Source organism: Thunnus albacares, chromosome 17 (assembly GCF_914725855.1).
Source record: "Thunnus albacares chromosome 17, fThuAlb1.1, whole genome shotgun sequence".
Classification (NCBI taxonomy): domain Eukaryota; kingdom Metazoa; phylum Chordata; class Actinopteri; order Scombriformes; family Scombridae; genus Thunnus; species Thunnus albacares.
In genome coordinates, this window is record NC_058122.1 from 26,116,372 (window position 1) to 26,142,126 (window position 25,755).

The following is a 25,755-nucleotide window of genomic DNA, read 5'->3' on the forward strand; positions in this document are numbered from 1 at the left end:
CCTGGAGCTCAAAGGTTCAAACTGGCTGAATAGAGGATGGGAGCTGTCTGCCAGGATACTCCTCGCTTTCTTCTTTGTCCTTTCTGTAAAAAGTTGAATCAAAGACTTTTAGGGTTTGCCAACTATTCTGCAGGCAATTAGGACAATCCTGGAAAGTTCATTCTTAGTTCTACAATTTAAATGACCATACCAGAGGGGGAAGATGAAAAGTTACACTCTCAACAAGAGTTTTTTTTACACTAATATTAACATTACTTGTTGGAAAGTTGGCTATGTGCAAATAAACTGGTATAAATAAGAAACATCTGCTATGTTATAAACAATAGTGATGTTGTTAAGGTAGCTTTGTGAATACACTCTGTGGTACCCAACTGTTTTTATCCTCTTCTAAAATAGAGCTGCAACTAACGATTATTTTCATTATATTAATCTGTTGATTATTTTCTTGAATAATTAATAAGTCATTTGGTCTATAAAATTTCAGAAAATGGTGGAAAATGTCACTTACTGTTTTCCAAAGCCTAAGATGCAACCTTAAATGTCTCGTTTTGTCCCGACCAACAGTCCACAACCCAAAGATATTCAGTTTACTGCCATAAAAGACTAAAGAAACCAGAAAATATTCACTTTTAAGAGGCTGGATTAAGAAAATATCAGTATTTTTTCTTAAAAAAAATGACTCAAAACAATGAATCAATAATCAAAATAGTTGACAATTAATTTTAGGTTCATCAACTAATTGATTATTTGACTAATCGTAGGAGCTCTACTCTAAAATAATTATACATTTATTTATTTATGTATTTGTAATGGACAATGCTCACTGATCAAGAGAAAAAATAAAAAAAAGTGTCTTTGTATTTAGCTATTTTCCATCTGTTGTCTCTGAGATGTCAAAAATGCACCTTAAATATAGCATAAAACAATATCTTTCATAAAATTGATATATGCAGTATAAATATCATGCACAAAATTGTATTTGTGGGTAAATAAGCTCAGGTACGTAACTCCAGCAATGCTGATTTTTGGCTTTGCTAGCAAGCCGGTAAGCTAATTAAAATGTTTGAATAGTTGGGAGTTTTATAATGTAAAAATTACAAAGTTGATTCTATTAATTAAATTAAATTAAAGGCACTGTGAATTTTATCATGTGAATATTATAAGTAGCAAGTAAGTTATGAAAGAGATAGTTTTTCAATAGTCTGGCTATAAGGTGTAGACAACCTTCCCCCTAGTGATATTACCTCATGGAAACTTTCTTTTACCTCTAGAAATTTATATTTGTTTATTAAATAGAAATAGAAAAAAATTACACAAATAGTAGTGTGCAGAAGAAAAGCCTTTTGCTTTTAAAAGCTTCTAAGTTGTAGTTTTATTTTGAAAGTTGTAACGGGAAGTGCTGCGCTTCCCTGATAACTTGATACAAACGGGCGTAGAGAGGCGGGCAACTGAGAATGTGATTGCTTAAAATGTGTCCCTGGGCAGCCACCGTAGTCTGATGGAAACATGTCCCACTTACAAGTGAAAGTGGAGACATAAACCCCCAAAACATGAAGCCTGCGATAACTGGTGTCTTGATTCTATTCTTTTCACCATTTTTCAAGATATTTAATTTATAGAACCTTCATGTTTTTATTAGTTTCTGGTTTCAATACATGTTGCACAACACCTTTTACATTAGTGGTTGATAGATTTATGTTTTTTTGTCCCATGTTGCTTTTATTCAGAGCAACTAATGGTATGGTACAATTTTAAGTCAACGTCAAAACCACAAAGTGTAGGTAATTACATGATTACATCATATTCAAATCAAGTTTATTAATCAAAACATAAAGTTACACCTGAAGTAAACGACAGATTCCTAACATACATGTACATTTTGCTCCCTCACAAGCACACTGTGTCACAAGTTTCAACCAAATACCAAATAAAATAAACAAAAACTTGTTGTGTGCCATCAAACTGATAAATATGATTTATTATTATTATTATTAAGTTCCCTCAGTTCTGTCGAATATTAGCTTATTCTCTGTTATGTACCAAAACAGTTGGCTAAAGTTGCAAAATCACAACAGTGGTTTAACAAAATCAGCCAGAGGGAATGTCCACAGTTTACAGCTGTTTCTCTATTTGAGATAAAAGCATTTTTGCAGAGGGTTTTTTTGTGTGTCTGATGATCAAAGTGAAGTTTGTTTAGCGTCTTCTGGATGATCTGAGAAACTGTCTGATCTGAAACACAGGGAAAAAAAAGAAATTATTGATGATGATGTTATGATTTTCCAAAATTCTGTCGTCCTAATTTATAATTTCATGCAAATTGCGTGCATAAATAGTTGCTGAATTTTGTCTGATGTAATGAATAACACTGGAATCAATTCATTTGATTATTTAAAAAAAAATTGAATACAACAACCATATTGTGATATATATCAATATCAAAGCATTAATATTGTGAGTGATATTAATTTGAACCATACTGCCCAGCCCTACATGAATTACTACTAATTAAATGATTCAATCATTACCTTTTATTCTTGCGTTTGTTCTTGATTATTTTGTGAGACATCATCACTATAAAAACGATGACAAGAAATCCAGCCAGCGCTGCGAATCCGGTGAAGACACTCTGCAGGATGTTCACATCTTAAACAAGACAGAACAGAGAGAACATATTTACATACCAAATATGTGTTTTTTGAAGGTTGATGCTGATAATTCACTAAAAGTGTCTGGATTTCCAAAATGACAAAACATACAGCAACCAATCTTGTGAGATACTTAGATAAGTGCAAAGTCTGCCCCCCCCCCCCCCCCCCCCCCCCACCACTCAGGCAACAACAACAACAACAACAACATTGAATGACCACATGATGGCGCTATAACAGTGACTTTTACATCCTAGGAAATACCCCAATCAGTTGAAGTGAATCAGTTTAAACTGATCAAAGTACACTAGTTATTCAGTGAAAATAAGTAAAAAAAAAAAAACAAGTAATTAAGTACATGTACATGCTCTGATGTCAGATCTTCCCACCAGCACTTGAACACACCACTGTACACCGCATTTAATAAACATTACACTTTGCAAATGGTGAACAGCATTGTTAGTATGTATGATTTGTAGGAAATTGGCTAAACTAGGCCAAACAAATGAGACTTTAAATTTAGTATTAATGCAATAAAATAAACATGTTACTACTTATTACTACTGCAATACATACAGTGCTACCAACATTAGAACTACTACCGCCACTATTACTACTACTACTACTACTACTACTACTACTACTACTATTAAAGTGCCAGATCATAAGAATTTATAACTGAGTGCTTCCTGTAGACAATCAGTGTAATTTTTGCAAATACAATTGTACAAAGTGAATCATATCCATCATATCAGAGGTAGATGACACTGACAGGACAATATTTGGGTTTAATTTAAGAACTGTCCCATGCTGATGTATAAACAAGATGATAATCTGTTTTAATTCATTATATGTGTATACGAAACACAAATATTTAGTCTTTCTTGTTTAAAATCTTTCCAAACTTGTGAGCATCACCAGATCTGGTTTTTAGTTTTAACCTACAGTAACTCTACGTCTGATTTGAACATATGTGAAGCTGGAAATGATGGATGAATGGCCTAGTAATGAAGGAGCAGGTGTTGAGGCGACACACTTTCGGGGGCCACGGGGAGAGACTCATTAGCCTGATAAAAAAACTCACCATGAGTACTGGTCTCAACGTGAGTAACCAGCATGTGTTTGGTGGCGTTCAGGTTGCCGTCGTTGACCTCCGGCTGGATGCCCAAGATGTGACACATCAGGGGGTAGATGTTCACCGTCTCAAAGGGCCCCACCTCCAGGTTCTTCTGAAACGCTGGACCCACCGCCCTGAAGAAGGGCTTCATGTCCATCTCTTGGTTGTCATAGCCATGCTCTCCCTTGTGGAACTGAACCGGGAGATACTGCAGGGACACACAGGGACGAATAACACAATTCGCATGACCCAGTTTGTTATATTCAATTATATCTTAGAATCATATTAACACAGAGTTGACACATTTTGGCCTACTCTCATGTAGACAGCAGAGGGAGGTATAGGCTAAGTGAAAAGGAGGTTGCCAAATCAAAGAGTAGGCCTTTTATCTCTTTGTGATCCACTATCCACCAAGGAAAGAAAGATATTTAACACTGCCTGAATGAGATTTTTAAGCCCATCTTTAAAAATTTTCATTCCTTTTCATTCATTTCCTTTTATCAATTTGTAGTATATAATAAGTTTTATTGCCAACAAAGTGTGATATAATTATCCGTGTGAATAACACCCGGTTATCTCAGTTCTTACGTAACGTTCTCACCATGCTTATCCTTCTCTGGGATCAAACTGAAAAGAGGTGAAGTGGCCATAAAGGCTGGACAAAGAATCTGATAATACAGTCATCACGATCATGGCCGGTCATAACCTATAGACTTTTGATAACCTGTTTGATTAGAGGGTTCACAGGACTGATTGTTTTTCACGTATTCAGCATTTGAAGGCATTTTATGGTGTCAGTAATTTACTCTTTTAAATTAAGTTATGATTTGATGGTTCTCGGTTTTGAGTGACACATTCACTTGCAGCGTTGTCGTACAGTGGAGTGACTGAGCGAGTGGAGCCAAATGAAAATGCTAATTTTGAATTTTGAGCCATGAATAGCTTCATGAAGCATTTGAGAGCACTGCATGTCATCAGCCCGGCCTGGATTATCCTGAGGACGTGCAAATGCACTTGATTAAAATTGTAATGCACTAAGATTAGAATTTAACTCTTTGTTTCTGGTTGAAAAGAGTCCGGTTTCAACATTTCCTATGAGCCAAATGAAATTGGCTTTTTTTTTTCAGTGTAGTTTTACTCAGAATAAGAGCTGAATGCAGGATATTTCCAGAATAAACTGGAAGGCACGTAGAGATTATCTGGCTGTTTATCTGTAACAATAAATCAGTGCGTGCTACTTGATTGCCTTATGACCTCTTAATTTAATCATTAGCACGTGAATTGCTGACTGTTAATATGCTACCAGTACAATTGCAGCATGAAATGTAAACGTTGCAGCTTTTGTTCTTAGTAGCCTCAGTACTTACACAGTCATTCCCTAATGTTTTCACAATATTCTGCTGTTTTAAAGCCGCACTTTGCAATTTGGCATGTTAATGGGCACAAATGGCAACTCAAGGTAACTGTTTACTTTAAAGGGTAAATCAATAGGAATTGCATTGAGCAGAAAACTGCTGCTGCATGTCTCTCTATGGTTTTAAATTTTCCAGCATGTTGCACCAACACCTGGCCAAACCCAAGCCAGTGATGTTAGGGGAAAACATGATTTGAAATCACTGCTGCAGCCTCTCTTAGTGATTTGGTAAAAATTAAACAGTCATGGTCTCTGTAACAACACATTTCTTAATCAAAAAAAAGAAAAGAAATTCAACGTACCCCGTTGATTACATATCCAGGGTCAGACCATAAAATGATGGGGAGGATTCGGTCATTTTTGGCAAAGTGGAGACGCTCTGGCATCTCCTCCTTCTTGAACACATGGAGGTGGGGATGGGCCCCTTTCAAGGCGTTGTAAACCTTATCCAGCCTGCCCGGCTTCGGCAACAGCATCCCGGAGGGGCCAAAGTCCACCAGGTGGAAGGACAGGTCACGGAAGGAGAAGCCTGGGATCTTGGACAGGATGATCTCTTCTACTAGCCCGTTGCGGTACACCGTGGACATGCCGTGGTCTGCTGTGATGATGATGTTCAGGCGGCTGGTCAGTCCGTGTTCTTCAGCTGATTGGCGGATGTAGCCCACTGTGCGGTCAACCTGCTTGACCACCTCTCGTCGCTGTGGGGAGTCTGGGCCATATTTGTGGCCGGTGCTATCTGGCTCACCAAAGTACATGGACACAAAGTCCAGATCCTGGTTACTGAACCAGTCCATCACCTTGTCTGTGTTCTCTCGCCAAGCGGTCTCGTTCTTGTAGTTGTAAAGCGGTGGCTCCACTTCCCGCACCATAGCAACCTGTCCCTGGTAACTGGAAGCTGTGCCAGGAAAATGAAGAGAGCCAGCTTTCAGGCCCTGGAAGAGTAGAAAGAAGAGGCTACATTAACATTACACACATAAATATGACACAAGTACATACTTACAAGCATGCCAAAGGTTAGCCTGTTCATACTGTGGGTCACATACAAGCAAACAAAATCCGTATTATTACTAATTAATTATTACATTGATTTTCTTAAACCCACAGCTGAGGTTTTTGGCAGCAACTGTCATCTCCATGCAGTTGACATCTACACCTGCAAAATAATTTGCAATTTCAACTGCAGTGATCCACCTGAAATCATTCAGCAGGCCTTCAGAGGTGTTTTGTCAAGAGAAATGGTTTTCTAGTGCTGTAAGCAGCAGAAACAGTCTCTCACAGTGATAAGATGGAAATTGTTCTGCACAGACCTGTTTCTGTGCTGTGATCCAGATAGGCAGAGTGCCATTGTCCCACCACTCATTCACATGCTGAGTCTGATAGTAAGGCTTCTTCTGACCGGTGGATGTGTTGAACCACATGTTGTGGATTACCCCATGATTCTCGATGTAGCGGCCTACAGAAGAGAATCACTGTCAGTCTGTGTGCACTCATTATTCACAGCGTGACACATTCACATTAAAAATTCTATCAACTTAACGGGCTGAGTGGCATGACGCTTTTGGACAAGGTCTTACGACCAACTTCGCAGATTAGAGGAATTTAATTTCAAGGAAGTTAAATTTCTTGAGAGTCAAAATAAGAATAGGAGCAGAGAATTCTTCCCTCAGTCATCCAAGCATAATCATCTTAGTCAGCTATAAAAGCTGTTGGACCCTGGGACATTCAATTACAACTAATTCCTTTTTCCCATGGCTTTTTTCAATCCTTGCAAAGTAAACTTAAGGCGGTTTCCTTTCCCACCATGATATGCAGATCCTCTGCCAACTGGAAGCACCGTCGTAGAAAATGAAATACTTTACCTGTCAACAGGGTGAAGTGTGTAGGACTGGTGATGGTGAGGTAAGGCGGTGTGACATACAGGGCTTTGACTCCATCCTTGGCCATTTTGTCGAGGTGCGGCGTGTCCACATCGCGGTCGTAGTCCCATCGGAAACCGTCGAAGGAGATCAGCAGCACCTTCTGCCTCGGTTTATCCGTAGGAGCTCCGAGGACGGAGGAGGCCCAGAGGAGGTAGAGACTTGCGGTCCACAGCATGGTGAACACAAACACTTCACAGATCTTAACTGATTCTATCCTCCGGCTAAAACCATTTTATTTACAAGAGGATCCTCCTCTTCTTGGCAGCTCACCTGAGGTTTCTCAGCCAAGATTTTCTGAGCAAAGTTTCACAAACTTATCTTATCTCGTGGATTGAGCAGACGTTATCTCAGCACTTTTCTGCATGTGGCCCGGTGATGTTTATGAGCTGATTTTACGGCTGGGAGTCGTGTTCACAGTGAACCCCCCCCACTTACCCCCCCTCCTTCTTTTGCTCTTGAGGACTGACAGCAAAGCAGATTAATCTCTCCGGGCATCATGCTTTTTTGTTTCCTCCTAACTCGGCTGTTGATGCTGTCTTTCTGTTTGTCTGCCTGCGTGCCTGTCTGTGTGGCAGAGTTTCCTGTGAATCACTGACAATGGGGGAATGACACTTTGATGGGTTTCACCTTGAGTTGGGATGGTGCATGATTGATCTGACACCAGGAAAATGAAGAGGAAAATGAGAGTATATATCTCTTGGTCAGCTATCAGTGGTCTCTTGGGAAGAAAAGTCCCTAATAGACATATTCATTTTAATAACTCTGTGTATATTAGCCCCAGGATATTGTTAAAAGATCCTTTAGAATCTACATTGATTTTCTTAGCAATGCCCATGACGATGGACAAACTATTAAAAATGAACCGCAGCCTCCTCAGTGTTTCAGCTCAGATCATACTCTGCGTTCTCATCCAGACATTATATATCACTCCGTTGTGATGTAACCTTATCAACGTCCATCAAATCGCTAGACAAGCTAACTCTTCAAATTTGTTCTTTATTGTGTGTGTCCTTGGCTGAGGTTCAAGGGAAGTGTCTAATCTTTATGGAGATAAGGGATAACATTCATCAGCTTTCATTTACCTCATTCATATTCATTAGCGTTCTCATATTAACTCTATCCGCTCGTCGTCCACTGTCAGCAAGATTTGGAGTAGTGTTTTTTGGACTGCTGAGACCTGTGCGAGTCTCAGATCTCTGCTATGAGAACTTTATCAAACACACACACTCTGAACTTGAGGGGCAAGCAAACTTTATCTGACCCTCTCAATCCGGTACAGGATCTCCACAGGGATTCTCACATTTACTTGAAGAAGAAAAGGGAGGCTTGTGCCTTTAGCACTCCCTGCTGCCCATATACAACCACTGCAGTACCACCTGAGAGCCAAAACAACTATATCACTTTGAGTTAGAGCATGTACAGTAATCTAATGAAAGGCAAGTTATTTCCCAGGCTGAGGATACAATATTGTATCTTTAAGCTTTAAGTTTATGTTAATTAGACTTTAATATAACTTTCCAGATACTTGTTTTATATTCTCTGCCGATCAGTAAATTCTTGAAGATATTAAAAAAGTTATGTGGATGCTACATTTTTCTGAATATGTAACATCAGCAACTCTTGAGCTGACACACTCAAAAGAAAAGTTGTCAACTAATGTCTTCTGTCAAGAATGATTTTGTTTGATTTTTGTTTTTTTATGTTATAGACAAAAATGATTGCTGCTGATTTATTTATTGAATACAACATGGTCTCATTGGCCTTCATCAGGTGTATGAATAAGTATTACAACAGTTTCAATATACAGTATTTACATTGATGCAATGGAAATTACCGTGAAAATTAGTTCAACTGGTAGAAAACACACAGTAGTTCATACATATATAGGTAAAGAAAGCATCTTTTTAAAAAAATCTGTAAAATAAATAAAATAAATAACACTTTCAAAAGCTTAGGAAAAGTAAAATAAGTAAAAAAAGGGTAAAATTGCCAAAGTTAATCATAAGTGGGAATCTTACAGTGTCACCAAGAGCATTTCAATAAATCCAACTTGCTTTGCTGAAAAGTCAGAAAGACCATATTGAGGATATGATGAGGATAAAGGACCAATATTCACAATTTAATGAATGCATATACAGTTTATCCATCCACACAATAACCCCTGAATGAGGAAAGTATTAGTAGATGTAATGTACAATGTTACAGATATACCAGTAACTATGTTTCAATCACCAGTTGTGTGAATCTTGTGGTCCTCTGAATCAGTATGTGTATATTTGGAAGAGGTGGAGTTTTTCACTTTTGCTTCAGATATTTTTTTATTTAACGACATCTTGTGTCAAATAATGTTACAAAATTAGTCCCTTGAGATGGAGATGAAAACATAAAGTAGCTCTGAACAAAACATGCAGTAAAGCTGCTCAGTTTCAGTGAAAATGTAAGTAAGTGGTTCAGTGGTGAACATCTGGATGTACGGATTTATTCTAATCTTTATACAATAGACCAAAATGTCACAAGTTTTAAATAGAATTATGATTTTCAACACTATCATAATGCTTTTTTTTTGCTTCTGTCAATGATAAATGAGAGGATTTACATGTTAAAGAACATCATTTAGCTCATCTCATGAACATTTTAACATTTGAATTTTCACAATGCACTTAAAAATGTTCACTCCTGTCCTCCATGTCAGAATTGCTGATGAAAGAGATCCAAATGTTAAAATACATAAACACAGCTATTCTTTATAGGTGAAAATAAATTCCTAACTACATCTGTATTCTGTTCACTTCTGCGTTTGAATGGCAAGCTGCTTCTTTCACTGCTGTGACTCCAGAGTAGACCATCAAGTTCACGCCAGCATGCCTGAGATCGATGTGAACAAAGAAACTCTCGCTCACAGGAGGAACACTTAAGTCTTACGCATGCTTCTCACCAAATAAAGGTTTTGTTTGTTTGTTTGTTTGTTTTTATAAAGTTGGACTTCATACCTGAAAGAGTCTGTTCAACATAGTTATTGCTTTAACTGAAGAAACCAGGTATGTTGTTTGTTTTATATATATATATATCAGTTTTGTTAGCCAACAGCTCAAACAAGGCTGACTGATCAGATATCCAAACTATCTGTGTAACATGAGACCCAAAACGAAAAGATTTCCATTTCAAAATATTAAAGACACTTTTGCACACAGCTTCTCCCTCCTGTCAATCACATCCATTTCCATCAGTAAAACAGCACGTTTGGAGGAAACATAATGCCATCCAAGTTCATGTTTTTCCTCAACAAATCAGATGGAACACTGGTAATAGATATATTTGCAAATTGCCAACAATTGATATTGGTGTCAATATCCACATGTGGTAACATTTCTTCACTCTGATTTTGGAGACAATCTTTTTTTCTTCTAAATATCTGCAATTTTGATAGCTTTTGTTATTTAGTTTGCTCCAGTTTTTCCAGGGATTTTAATTCTTGATGTGTTATCCCACACCAGGCACATGTCACTGCATCAATAATTCAACATTCAGACTTTTATTTTAGGCAAGTTGATACTTAAAAGAGTTCTCCACCTATTTAGCATTGCTCTCCTACAACATATTCAGACTCACGATGAACAGTAAAATAAAAAATGAGCAAAATTGATGCAGTGAAACCAGAGTTGTCGACTGTAGAGGTTTGGGTTTGTTATGCAAGTAGCGGCTAATGTAGCCTGGAGCTGCTAGCATCAACAGAGAGGAGTGGGCTACAGGGGTGTGGTAGTCTCACTTCTTTCTAACTCTATGACCCCGGATTTTGTAGTCTTCAGCGCCAACTGATGCTAAATCAAGTCACATCACTTGAGGCAATTTATCACTTCTACTTGTCTAAACCTTTCTGTGTATGTTAAATTACTATGTAATGTAGTATTTTCCTATTTGTGGTACTGCTGCTTTTACTTAAACCTCTAATACCAAATTTTTTGGCCATTTAGGGATCATATGTTTGCAAACAGTTGCTTGTTTCCAACATCCAGCAGTTACGGAGCAACATTATCATTTATTTGGAGTCGTGTTTCTGTCCACCTGGTGAATTTAAGTCCAATATTCAGTCTCTTTTAGCTCGGTTTTTGCTCTCTGCCAACTCCTGAGGGAAATATCTGGCTCTTTAGCTGCTAAATGCTCCACTATGTTCACCAGCTAGTCTACAGCCAACTGTGTCTGTTTGCTGTTTGGTGCTGTGCAGGTAGTGCGCAGCTGTCTGCTGTGACCAAAAACAAACCCATGTGAGCACTGACAGTGAACCAGAACAGTTAAGTTGCAGCTGGACAGCTAAACAATGAGCTGAAAATCTCCATAAAGCTCTGTAAAACCGAAAGGAGCTGCAGAGTCGCTGATAATTCTCTGTAGGTTCATCATTGTGAGCAACTCCTCTCACATTACATGTTGTTATTTGATACATTGTTATTGTAAAAATATCAATTATAGCCACTTTAAGTGAAGGAGTACTTCCTTCACCAGCGACCACCCTTACATGATCCATTAGATGTGCTGTTCTGACAGTCCTTTATACGCCCAACCAAGCTTCTGCAAGAAAGTCAACTTCTTGCGTTGACCCTATATGTTTCCACTGAACATCAAAGGCTGACCCAGAATGTCTGCATATGAGTTGGTCCTTCATCTCCGTCTTCTTGACATTTAGCAAGTCGTGCTCCACATGGACCAGGCCTATAGACTCCCAACAGGCTCCCTCGTGGTGCAGTCTTATCAGGGAAACACCAGATTTCTGCAAGGGGACTGGATATTGAGGGTGTTGAGCTCCTGGTGCAGCAGAATAATGGAGGACTCTTTCACGCCCATCAAACAACCATGCTGAACCTTGAAGAAGGCTGAGCAGGGTTTTTTTGAGTATGTGTGTGTGTACAGGTGTGTAACTTTACTGGTCCAGTACAGTCCGCACTCACATGGTCAACACATGATGACAGCACAGTGTCCAGAGATTCACCACAAAGTGAACAGATGGTGAAAGCTGATTTTTTTTTATAATGATTAAACCCTTTATTCATATCTAGCCTTATTGTATCTGGCTAGTTGTATCATTATCTAATATCCAAGTCAGCACTTCATCAAACTCAATTTATACTCAAACTGACCTTGAATGTATGTTTCTACCCTTGCACAGAGCCTATATGTGAATGCTGCTCCTCTTATGTGTGTTGACGGTGATTTGATAACAATGAGATTAACATTTAGAGAGGGTGACAGTTCCGCCTGAATGGCACAGTGTACGTAACATACTGTATTAAAATTGAACAGCAGGAATGTGACAGCAGATATTCCTATAATACAGTACCTCTTCCTCCAGCGGCCACTAGCATGTAATTATTTTCACTTCAGTCCACCGGCACTGTGAATCTTACTGTTGCTAACCTACTGTGTATTAGCTTTCTCCTTCACTAATTCCTTATGGGCTCTTAACATTGTCAAGTAAATATGTGACTGCTATAACTTTGTTATTATGGAATTTGGCTTCTTGCTTGCAGGGCCTGTCTGTGTCACTAGTGTTGTTAGTGTGTTTACATGCACACAAGTATCCTGGCTTTGATCATATTTGGGATATAACCTGTTTATTCATATCCATGTTTACATGATTATAACAATATCCCAGTTTCTCATCATTTGTGCTAGTTGTGTCTTGATTCCTCAACACATCAGCCGCTCCTTTCTCTACCAATAGAAATCATCCATCGGAAATCAGATCATCGTCCATCGTCATGCACGTCCTCAAAAAATGGTTAAACACTCATGAAAATCTGCTTCATAGCACTACTAGAGGTCAGAAGGTCTCCACAGGGGACCTTTAAGGTGTCTTGTGGAGTTTTTGGCACTATAGAGCAGTGTTTTGATCAGCAGGTTTCTGTCTTGACATGTGCTCATGGAAGCACATACATACATGTACAGTACTGTACGTGTTGGTGCCGTTAATGCACCATAAACAGGTATCAACTCACCAATAAAAAAAGAATACTACAAGCTGATTTGTAATCAAAGTTCTGTAGGTAAACACCAAAAAATATCTTTACTTGAGCACCAAATGTAGATTAATTCACCACTGGAAATAGTAAGTAAGTGAAATTTATACGGCGCTTTTCACAGACATTAGTCACAAAGTGCTTTACATGAGCATGATGCAACAAAGAACACACATTAGACAAAAAACACAATCATAGAAACATAAAAATGCTGACTTGTTCCTTACAGGTTAACCAAACACCTGTATAAACAGGTGTTTTTAACTGCTTTTTAAATGAATAAACAGAATCACTAGACTGTAAGGATGCATGTGAAAGTCCCCAGTAAATACACTTTTTACTTCTGTTTTAGTAACATTTTCTATAAATTAGTTTCCAACTGTTAAATTGCTGAGCTCTTTTTAAAAAAAACAATATTTGTGACCCTTTTTTAAAGATTTACATCTTCAGCAGGAACCAATGAGCTTAAGCCATCTTCAGACCAAATCATTCATTTGAAAGGGGGTGGTGTGTTTAGGCTGTGGTGGTTTTGGTTGGAGCAGCCTGCAGCAAGAAAGTTGATCCAGAATCAACTTTTGGAGAAACAAAACCCGACGTCATGCTGTGGTGGCCAATCATAGCTGACGATCAGACTGATCAGAGCTGTACACCCCTGCCATGAGGGAGTACAAAGACGTTTCTAGAAGGAGGGGAGGACATTTATCTTCGTTTGATAATGTTGAAAGTAAAGTTAGTCTTTGCTGTCAGCTTCCAGACTCATTTTGAAAAGACAATAGAAAGAGAGAGAGAGAGAGAGAGAGCTGAGAGCACCAGTGAGCGAGAGAGAGAGCAGCTGTGGTCGAGAGAGCTAGAGAGTAAATGAAGAGAGGGAGCGATGGTAGCGAGAAAGCCAGCGAATCAGATCAATAAAACGTTATTTTCTGATTGTTTCACAGCGGTTACGTTCTAGAGCACAAATAAACACACCCACACCCCCCCTCCCCCACACCTCCGTACAGCCCTGCGGCAGTGAGCAGCAACGCCTGATTTGGTCTGAACACGGCCTTGGAGCCACAGAGTATGGAGGTCAGAAAGTGAGAGAAATAGACTAACTTGTTTTGGCCTTTTAGAGTATGACCTCTAGTGGGGTCAAAGATGTACAAGTTCAACCTCAGGACAAGTTGATGTTGGAAACCAGGATGTTTTCAGTGAAATTCACAGCAATTTTTACTTTATATGTTGATATTTCTGAATGTTCTTGAGGAAAAATTGGCTTCATGGTGAGGAAAAGTAGCCCCCCCCCGGTTCCAGGGTAACAACATAACTAAACAATTAGATGAATAAATGACATATAAAACATAAAATATCTATTTGTATTTAATTACATTGTCATTTAATCTTGTACTTGAATGTAACAGATATCTGTAGGCGGGAAAGGAACATTTTTTTATATTTATAGTGGACACCATTGCTGAGCCAACACGCAATATGCAGCATGTATTAAATGGCCATTATTACCCTGAAATATCTCTAACCCTAGTTTGTGTATCTTGTGTGTTTAGTGTGTGTGTGTGTGTGTGTGAGACGCAGAGAGGGAGAATGAAGGTGAGAGAATGAGTAAGAGCTGGGAGCAGAGTGGAGGAGGCTCAGGCTTGTGGAGGCAGCTAGGCTGATTTGCGGCTTCATTCCAGCGCGTGGGCCCTTTCAGGCTCTGTCGCCTGTAACAGGTTGACGTGATAAACTCTGTAGCCGAGCCAGTCAGATGTGGCACAGTGGAGGCGCCCTCCTCCTCGCTCCTCTCCCCTTGGCCTGGTGTCTCATTGTGGCGCTGTGGGGCTCCAGTGTGCTGGCATTACACTTTCACACGGCAGTAATTGATTTCTTTAATTTGCTTCAAGAGAAACTGTTGTCAGCCAACCAAGCAGCCATTTTTCAGGCCACTTTAATTAAATGCCAAGTCTTTAGGTGTGATATGAAATTCGTTTGGCTTCTCTGATCTTCTACTCCTCAGACAATTCATTAACATTTTCGTTTCTGCCTTTATGTTTTACACAAAGCTTCAAAAAGGAGCTCATCAGTGACATTTCAGTTCCTGCACCATACATTCAATCATTTATTTAAGTGCATTTAAACTAGAGATTAAGTGCAGTGTGGCTGTTTCACTTGAGATAATACAGAGTCTGTGGAGCCTCAGTCAGCCGAGGAATTCAAGAGAATAAAAAAGCAGGCCTCCAGTTGTGTGGCTTTTATTGGAGGCTCTGTTATTTCTTGTAACTGTTTCAGATTACTAAAATGTACCTGAAGACAAGGAGCAAATAGAATTAACTGCAGTGAATGCTAAACATATTCCTCGCTTTCTTAAATCTCCCACACTCTGGTGGCTAGCAGCTACATTATTCTAGGTTCGTCAGCGAACTGGTTTCATCCTGTTGGCCTTCGTCTTCTTTGTGTGTAATCAGGCCTATAATCTGATGGGAATTATAGGTTTAATGGCATCAAATCTCTTTTACATCTCACATATAATATCTGATGGAACAACGCAGGGTAGGTGTATCTTCGGTCTAAAGCAGCAGAACCATTTATTTCAGCCATAATAGCAGGGCAGCAGGCACACCTCCCTAATAATATCCTGATGCCTCCCCACTCGCTCTGACTCAGAGATCTTCTGAAAGGCCCCTCTCCACTCATCCTCTCAGAGTGGCCTTCATCTCATCGAGATGAACAGCAGCTGCCTCTTCCTGCCTCCCACCATACGTCAACACATCAGTACCACTCTGCCTGCCTGCCTGCCTGCCTGCTTTCAAATACCCAAAAAAAAATATGAGGCTCGCTAAACCCGAAAGAATAGCCTACTGCAGTTCGTATTACAATGGTTGATACGTCTTGATATAAATATTTCTGCTGGTGAGCACCTCAGTTGCAGTTAGATTGAGCTTGCAGAGCAGGGTTTTGTGTAATCGTTGTGGAAGTTAGTGGAAAATTGAGGAAATGTGTCAAAACTGTATTGTAGAAGGTGGAAAAACAGGAGGTGGACCTTTTATGCATAGGTGAAGGTAGTCTAAATTGTTAAGCACACTAGCAGCATGGATTTAGGGTTAGTAGTGTTCCTAAATGATCGATTGGCCCATCACTCTTTATTTCAACAACTATTGGATGAATTGCCATGAATTTTTTAGACATTTGTAGTCCCCAGAGGATGAAGCCTACTGACTTTAGTGATCCCTTGACTTTTTCTCAAGGGAGTCTCATTTTTGATTTTTAATGACTTATCTCAATAACTCCTGAATGGGTTGACATGACATTTGATAGAGATATCCATCGTCCCCAGAGGATGGATATTTACTTACATTTGTGGTTTTTAGTAAAACCAAATGAATTGCAAATTAATTTCAATCTCGGAACCCATCGGCTATCTGTCTGAGGACGATTTAGCCTCTGGGAGCAACGGCCAATAACACGGATATCCGGGCCAAGATTTCCTCTCCCATGCGTCAGTCATTGTTTACAGTCCGATTAGCAACTTTTTGTAGGTGTTTTAGGTCCAGACAACGTTTCGGCTAATTTCTATAAGTAGATATCTACATATAAATGCAGATACATTTTTTAAAAAGCTAATAAAAATCTAAATCATCATCACATGATAACCAGTGGGTTCTGAGATTGCATTTTGGCCAATGCATCCCTCCTCATTTGCTCTCCACATGGACTGTTTACCTGCATGCAACCAAAGCCTGTACAAACGTGATTAGTCAATACTATTCACTACAAATGGAAACCAGAATGCATCTGATACCAAAATCTTGTCTTAACTTTTCATCTAGTGCCATCATTGGTCATTAAAAAGTTAGATTTGGTCAATACTTGCAATGCCTGCAAAACTATTGACATTCCCACCAGCCTCAGCAGTACTGTGTGTTTAGTGCTAATGAGCAAATGTTAGCATGCTTACACAAACAACTCAGATGGTGAAAATGCAAACCGTTATACCAGCTGTACATTCCAGCATTGTGAGCGTGTTAGCATGCTGACGTTAGCATTTAGCTCAAAGCACCACAGTGCGTAACTACATTCTCACACAGCCGCTTGCATGGCTGGAGGCTCTTTGTCTTGTCTTCTTCTTTTGAAATGCAAAAGAAGATACTTAGCATCTACTTTTCCAGATTGTTTCTCTGTACTTATGTTGATGGTCTGTGTTTGAACTGAGCATACATAAAGAAAGGAAACTCAGCAGCATCATGCAGATAAAGAGTTGAGGGCTCTTGCTGTTTGGCAAAGAGGAGATCTCCATAGACTGAGCTTAACCCTGGATGTCCACTGGATGTGTTTCAGACCTGGAGCATCTTCAAGCGGACTGTTCTTCAGCAGCCACATTGTTTACAGGTCTTTTTTTTTGCCGGCATATTTTGTGTTTTTACAAGCATATTGAAAACACATTGGCAGCTCATTCATGACTGATAACAGACACTGTGTGGGTGGACTCACAATTATTGTATGCAGCATGCCATCTTCATGTTTTATCTGTATTACCTGAATAGGATACTAGCAGGAAGAAAATAGATTATGTATTTCTTCTCCTGCTGCAGAGATTTTGGAGAAGTTGCATAAACAAACAAGAAAAACTAGTGTGCTGTATGTGTAAAGACAAAGTCAATACCTATGAGAGACATTATTAAATATGAATTTTTGTAATAAATAGATATCTGTATTCATATGCAGGACATTCACAAGTGAATTTGGGGCTGCTACAGCAAAAATAGACCTGAACATTGGGGGTAAAAAAACAAATTACCTTTACTTTTAAGAAAGTTGTTCACATAAATATGTTCCGTGTCTCAGAAACTGAGGAATCATGGTGCATGCAGTGTCAGGGTTTCATCCCAAATGCATTTAAAGAAAGGTTTTCATCTGGAAATAGAGCGGGAGGCATTGTAAATGGGACATTAAAAGGAATCCCACATCAATTTCCCATACCAAATGCTGCATAACAGGAGTCATTTTGACAAAGTAGCCGTGTGATTATTTTTTTATTTCCATTTGAAAGCAATTAGCTGAAAGGTCCTTCCCTTGAGTTTCTGTGGCAGAATGTGTGGAATGACTCAGGATAATTGCTGTGAAATGAACAGAGTGCCAAGTTGAGAGAAGCACGAAAACCGCAAGGGTTCCCTCTCCATGGAAACGCCCTCTGCCTTTGTCAGTGCACCAGGAAATTAGGCAGCAAGTGATAACGGGGCTTGAATGAGTAACAAATGCAGGGGGGCGAGTGATATTTACTCCATTTCAAGCCATTACAGAAATTGAGTGTTTCCCCACGTCTCATGCTGTGCCTACTGAGTGCTGGATACAGGAGGAGGAGGGTCATTAAACATGGCAGCCGCCAGCGACGTGCTGGAGAAAGCCGGTTGAACCGCACAGTGTTCGCACCACCGATGGGCAGGACAGATATAATGAAGCCCAGCGCTGTCAGTGTATGGCACCAACTGATGATACTGATGCCTGAAAGGAGGACAAGGTGTTAGACGGAAGACAAGGCTGAGACAGTGTTTGCAGCTCATCTCATGTCTTTGCCACAAGCTGCCTCCTCAGCTCCTGCCCTAATTGCTGCCTTGCTTGGAGGCAGCGCTCCCTCGGTATGCCTTTCATGCCTCCCTTAATTACGTCAGCCGGAAAGGAACGTGATTGTTATTGTCATTACTCTCGTTAGTAATTAAGCAGCTATTGACTCCTTCCCTACATTCAGTCTGTTTGATTAGGCCTGAGGTCTGGAGATATGGATTAGGCTCTTACAATGTTGCAGGCACAGCCATAGAACGCTGCAGTCTTTTGTTGGCCGGGAGCCATGCGGCCGTTCAGAGACAGACTGAGGAAGAGGAGGGAGGAGAAGAGGAAGAACTGAACTGCTGCTCACTTTTCCTGTCAACAAAGTACATGACCTTCAACTTGTACTCTCCGTGGAGGTGTTGGAACACCTTTTACCGTAATGCTACGTTGTTGTTGGTGACGCTGGTGTGTGCACACATCCCTGGAGCTAGAGGACATGTCAACAAAGCTAAAACAATAAATCATATGTTTTATGTTTTGCTGTGCCTCACGTGTCCCAACAAACTGTGTGCATGAGTGAATGACTGAAGCATGAGTAGTGATAGCTGGCATGGCTGAACACGCCATAGACCTACTCAAACTTCTACAATGGCAAAGTTTATTCTTGATCTTGTACCATGGTTCACTTACCAGCTTTGGCTGTTGCACGCTCCATAAAAAAACTATTAAGTGGACTATAGAAGAAGTTAGACAAAAATTGTCAACTCAAACATGTTTGTCTTCTACAACAGTACTGTCCACTTAAGCTGTGTTTCCATACAGCATTTTATTCCACTAATATTCAGAATATGAGCTCAGTCAGATTTTAAAAAAAGCCGCAGGTGAACACCTTAATTGGTAAAAAATGCAAGTTTGAATCTTTCCCAGTCTATTCAATACTTGTCACAGAAATGCTCACTGAGTATCTTCTGTTTTCAGAACATCATACTATTGGCTTTTTTCTGCTTGTTTGCACATATGACATTTGTAGTTTCGGACAGATTCCGTGTTGTAGTGGCTCGCTCTCAGCTGCAGGAAAAAAATATTTCTTCAGTATAAGCCTCAGATAACTGTGTGAGACTAATAGTCCAAACTAGACGTCTTCACAGATTCACTTGGTTGCTAGAAACTGACCAGATAACCCAGTCAAGCTACGCCTGAATTGTATTTAGTCTAACTGGGTGCAGGTAGGGTCTCGTTATAGTGGTGCGAGTCTAATAATTTGTACTGATGAGTTTCATTGGCTGTGTATGTAAACACAAAAATCACTGCACTGATGACTTATCACCAAAGGTGTCACCAAAATAAAAGACATTCAGATCCTGTGGGCTGTCGTGTTAAAACGCCAGGGATTCCCTCCCTCTGGGAAAGTGGCAGAGGAAGATGAGAATAATAGTCTGAGAGTAGAAGAGGGAGTTCAATAATCGTGCAGGAGTGACAAGGACCCAAAAGCAATTCCTGACTGAGCACTAATCCCCACTTTTTTTCACGGGACGCACAGAGAGTGAGATAAGCCTGGAGGTTAATGCAGAGGCGTCTCTCCTATGTCCTCGGCGGTGACAGCCCCTGACAGGCAGACCCCAGCAGCACGCCTTGTTTATGTTAATGTAGGTGGCCCGGGCCAGCTCCCACGCTGAGCAGTGCAGATAGAGACGTCAGAGGCTCGTCAGAGTGGCACTCGCAACCTCTTGCCGGGCTACCCAGGATCTCTGCGTTAGCGTATGAGAGGTTGGCAGCGGAGGAGTACCGGGGGTGAGGGAGATGGGTGATAGTGAGGCACGCCTGCTGGGACTCCCACCCCTTAATCATCTGTGGATGGTTCATCTACTTCTCCACACTTCGTTTGAACCATAAATGACATCTCGGGGAGGAAGGGAGAGGGGAAAGTATTCTGCTTTTAATGTATGCGTCTTTGAAAATGTGCATTTTTATACCGCCTCTTTCTCTATTCTGTTTTATTTTGATAGGGTCAGACCCTGACAGTTACAATCAAAACGAGCTATGCACTGCCGGTTTTGCCTTTATTTTCTATGCATGTGTTGCGTTATTCATAAAACGGACATAACTGATGTACCAAACTTCATACAGGAAGCTGATTCTTTAAGTGAGTGAGCTGTGCAATAGCAGAATCATTCTATTTAATAGTATAAAAAAAAGTATTATGCTATTTTTCATGGGAGTGCTGACGTTTTTAGTCAATTAATCAATTAGTCAATCAGCAGGAAATTAATTTAAAGAATTTTGTTAGTTAATTAATTGTTTAAAGCTGATATAATCAATATTTACGTGTTAACAATGCATCAAATAGTGGTTTGAATGTGAAAGTTCTGCAGTTCCCCTCAGTTCTGTAAAGCTTTTTAACATCTTTCAGCTCATTGTTTTGGTTGAGTCTGTCCTACCGATCAGTTGATTCAGCAAATTCCCCCAAAACAACATATTTTAATGTTCAAGTGACAGCGCCCCCTGTTAGCTGTAGTAATTATGACGTTATTATAGGAGGAGGTAGCAGTGGATGGATGGTTCAACAAAACATCAACTTTAACACTAGAGATTGACGGTTGTTTCTTATTTCCAGCTGCGAGTCAACATAGTTTTTTAAAAACCGCGATCATCCCCTAACCTTAACCGTTGTTATTATTGTAACCATGACGACAAAGGTTCCCTAACTATATCTAAGTAGTAGTGTTAACGCAAACCACAATGTCTTCCTAACCTTAACAAAGCACTTATTTGAACTCAAGCCATGATCATTCCTTAAACCTAAACAAGACCTAACCAGATCTTAACCATAGAGGTGTCACATCATAAAACATATTTAGGGACGATTTAGGGGCATCGGATCAGAAAACGCTTCTATATGTCGTTCTTGAGTTCTTGCACCAACAACGTATCTTGGAGGACTTTTTGTTTTGGTTTTATGGCCTGAAACTTTTTATTGTTTGGTTCACTCTCACTGCTCTCATCATTATCGTTTCCAGCAGGCAGCTGTTTTTTCCGCAAAAAAAAGTTTAGCAACCAGTCAGTGAACATAGCGGAGCATTTAGCAGCTTAGAGAGCCAAATATTTTTCTCAGGAGTTGGTGGAGCCTAAAAGAAAAGGAGAGTGAATATTGTATTTATTTTGGATTTAACAAATAAGCCAAAAAAAATCTATTAATGCAAGTTTAAGTGGACTCACTTTCTTGGTCTGGGACTGGGACTTTTGGCATTTATGACTAATTTCTTACATTTTATAGACTAAATGATAAAAATAAAAAGATATCAAGGAAATAATTGATAATAAAACAATCATTGCAGTCCTGGAAAACAATCTGATCATTTCAATCGAAGAGAAAATTACTACTCAAAAATACTTTTTATCCAAAATTAATCCAAATTAATGTTAATATTAATTACCTATGGTCAAAGAATGCACTGTACCTTCTGGTGTACTGAGCATACTTTCCGTGTTGTGTTGTCCCCTTGTTTATCTGTTTGCTACTGAGGTATCATTCTCATCATATGCCTTGTCTCTCACTGATGAATGGTTGTGCTTCAGTGACCTGCCCCCCCCCCCTTCCCCCCTCCCTTGTTTGTGTCAGTGTGATGTAGGGCTGACCCGTGGAGGTGGGAGCAAGGTGGGGGACATTGAGACAGATGAAGGGTCAGAAATGTGTGCTGAGAAGCTTCTCCTCTGGGTCTCCTTCACCCCCATGTGCTCGACCCACGCCAGCCTTTCATTCTAATCTGATGATAATGATATTTGCTCAGGACGACCTCTGCTTGCACAGTGTAATTACCCCCCCAGCTTTCTATGATCTCAGCTATTGGAAATCGATGGGCCATAAGAGGGCCCCATCAGAGCTTATTATTATCACTGCTCGCTTTTCGTTACAGCGCGATCAGATTTAATATGTTGTCAAGTTTTTTACTGCATGTTTTTCCCCTTTTTTACGCCGGCTACTGTCAGTGCAGTTAAGTCAGTGTGGGCCTATTCTTTGAATATACACTCGCAAAATTAAAAAAGTATACATTTAGATGAGTAGATTTTACATTTTAAAGAATCAAGTCAAATCAAATTCTTAATATCCTACTTTGAAATAATGGCAAATCAAGAAATCTTGAGTATTGGTAATGCTTTTTTTCTTTACATTCCACTCCCTAAATTGTTTGCTCAGCGCACACCAACACAGCTTCTGTGTATATTGTTGAGTGTTATTTTGTCCCCTTAATGGCTTAGTAGCACTCAGCAGTTCCACGGTTATCCATGCATTTGTGAGTAGATGCCTATTTAAATCGGTTAGGTGAATCTGCTCTGGATGACTCCCTCCATTAGCTACTCATCCAGGGTTAAGTACTCTCTGGAACAGACGGCGTCGGCCATCAGGTGACTCTGCCTCTGCTCTGCCTTGATTGAGACACTTCAGTGGAGGCCTTTCCCGCTGTGACCTTCCGAAAGCCTCCCGCAAGTAGACCTGTCTTTTACTGCAAAGGGCATTATTGCCACTACTTCAGCTTTATGAAACCTAAACTTGTTATTTGAAGAGTAAAGCAGTGTCTTTGCAGTGACCTTCGCGCTTGTTATTGTCAGTCTTGTCAAAGAGATAAGAGGATCACAGGTGAGATTTCATCAATGAGGGTAAACGAGGGCAGAGTTAAGACACACTTTTTTGGACACAAGACTGAGCATTGCTATTCATTTAAACAATGACGATGGACTTTCTCTGTAGTCCATTGTAGAGACAAGGGCCTTGAAGGCCTGTGTTACCTTTTTTTCTGTTTAGATCAGGTCATAGTTTGAGTTGTATGTCTTGAGTCCTACTCCCACAGCTTCTCTGAGCAGCAATTTTCTTTTATTGACCCCTGTAAAGTGCCTGGCTCTGTAAACATGGAGGGCTGTCATGTTTTTATGAGCTAAAGGAACCTAATAACACAGCAATCAGCATTTATTTGAAGACTGTGCATTTGTGGGTTTTCACAAAGAAATCCATTGTGACACACGTCTGCAAATGCACAGGAGACCCTCTAACCTCGGACTAACAGCAATGGTATCTAAAGGTCGCAGAGTCTCGAGGAGGTCGCGAGACGGATTTTGACGAAACAAACATTGGAGAAAGAAATATGAAAAGGATTGAAGCCAGAGGAGAGGGGTCAAAGGATGAAGGAGAGCAGATTGGAGGTGGTTGTTGGTGACACGAATTGGTTGTGAAAATGTATTTTTAGCCCAGGACAGAAAAGGTGACAAAGGAGGAGAGGTGGAAGTGATCGATATGTTTGTGCAAAGGGCAGAGGACTGCCGAGACACAACAGTGGAAGTCATGAGTGAAGCAGTCCCTCAAGGGGACGGCAGGCCTGGCCAATGTGGAGACACAACAAATGAGGAAATGGTAACGGAGACACGGCTGATGAGCAGGGGATGTGCTGGGAGTTTGTGGGGGAGGGGGGTTGCTGCTAAGTGACTAAGAAATATTTGTTATGAACAAACTGTATGCCATTTGAACACCGGAGCAGAGTCCAGGTGAAGATTAGGTGGAGTTGGTCCAATATTCTAAGAGGGGAAATGGAATGAGGCTTCAATACTCTCTTTAAACTTTATCTGCCTTAGTATAATAAAAGTAACAAGACTAGATCAAAACCACTGATACAGGAAGTGGCGACACTCAGCCAACTGATGAAATTACATCATCACTCAATCAGTCAGGGACAGACTTTAGTGTTTATAGGGTTAGCCCGCTGCGGTCCAGCCAAAAATAATATTTGCATCTACAATTCTGGCACTTCAAGATTGTTCTTAAAGTCATGCACTCCTACAGTATTGCTTATTTTCAAAGGGATCTGACATGTTTTAGTATCATCTGCTCCAGCTCTGACTATTTATTCTACTGTGTAAACAGACTTTGCAGGGTGAGAGGACAGGGATCAAAGAAGTCGATATAAATGGATGTCGAACTTCTTTTTGGCATTACCGATGCTTCACCCACACACATTTTTATATTGATGGATAAAAAAATAAAGGCTTACAAAGATACCGAATGGTGCCATACATTTCCAGGACTATAGCTTGAGATCAACAATTTGACTTCACATATAAGTGATTGAATTCTTTCTCTTTCTCTTCTTTTTCTTCTTTTCTTTCTACGTCACTACTCAGACAGCAAGATCTTAAACAGATCACTTGAGATCTGAAATTTTATGTAAAGCTTTCTTCTTCCCCGTTTCACTTTCATGACCACTCATACAGACTCATTCAGCAAAAGTGTAAGCATTATAAATTGCATTCTCTTGGACAATATCACCACAATCTGATATGTTGGCCAATAACTGTGGAGTCACTGGCTCAACACATTGGCTTTCATCTCAACTGTGACATTTTCCCACACTTAAAACCTATTTTTTGGTCTTGCTGTCTATCTTCCACAAATTTGGTCCAATTTCAATAAATCTATGCAACCAATAAAGACTGGCTTTCTTGATAATGGCTGTTACTCAGAGTGCTGAAAATCCACACCATTTGACCATAAAGTGTCAACATCTATCCAGTCCAGAAAATGGTGCTGTCTGTTTGTTGTCAATATCCTTGTTGTTGTTGTTATCTCCATCACATATGAGCAAAATCCAAGAAAAACCATGTTGTAACTTATAATAACATCCATCTATGTTAAGTTTTAAAAATCAGTCAACAAAGTTAAACCAATTTTGAAAATGACTAATTTTAATTGAGCATATACTTCAAAAATTGTACTGTAATTCACAGCATGGCACCGTCAATCTCAGTCTTTGTAGTAAATTGAGGTTTTGACATTTTATTTTACTGTTCATTGTTCGTACCACACTCTAAGAAATGAAACTTGGATGTTGTTTGCATTACATAGTTGTTTTATGGTGAAACTACTGAATAATTGTAGTTTTGACCATCAAAACTACATTGCATTTTCATTACATTTATAGTGTAATTAATATATAATTCTGCTGATTTGAAGCTATGTAATCAAGTCATTTAAAACCTTTGGCAGGCTCTGGACTGAATAAAGTGTTTTCCGTACTTCTTTGCACAGTTTAGCAGTCATTTTGTCTTTCAACTGCAACTGGACCGTTTGCTCATAGCGACTGTTGGTTGA

General features: G+C 39.8%; 2 protein-coding genes across 2 annotated transcripts in view; one reads left to right on the forward strand and one right to left on the reverse strand.

The window, feature by feature from the left end:
* The window catches only part of LOC122966727 (RNA binding protein fox-1 homolog 3-like), a 526,578-nt gene that overhangs the window by 68,585 nt on the left and 432,238 nt on the right, over nt 1-25,755 (forward strand). The gene's annotated exons all lie outside the window — the stretch shown is intronic.
* Nucleotides 1,801-7,331, reverse strand: LOC122966726 (ectonucleotide pyrophosphatase/phosphodiesterase family member 7-like). The gene is made up of 6 exons (XM_044331032.1): nt 7,036-7,331; nt 6,484-6,629; nt 5,479-6,108; nt 3,730-3,970; nt 2,526-2,643; nt 1,801-2,229 (listed from the first exon to the last, which is right to left on the reverse strand). The coding sequence occupies exons 1-6, from the start codon at nt 7,268-7,270 to the stop codon at nt 2,178-2,180; spliced, it is 1,422 nt and encodes a 473-aa protein (XP_044186967.1). The 5' UTR covers nt 7,271-7,331; the 3' UTR covers nt 1,801-2,177.

Excerpts from the sequence above, each read along its gene's own strand:
- LOC122966726 (XM_044331032.1), bottom strand. The coding sequence starts at position 7,270 with ATGCTGTGGACCGCAAGTCTCTACCTCCTCTGGGCCTCCTCCGTCCTC. Across the intron at positions 2,644-3,729 it reads CGTTGAGACCAGTACTCATG|ATGTGAACATCCTGCAGAGT; the intron begins GTGAGTTTTTTT and ends GTCTTGTTTAAG. Across the intron at positions 2,230-2,525 it reads AACAAACGCAAGAATAAAAG|ATCAGACAGTTTCTCAGATC; the intron begins GTAATGATTGAA and ends CCTGTGTTTCAG.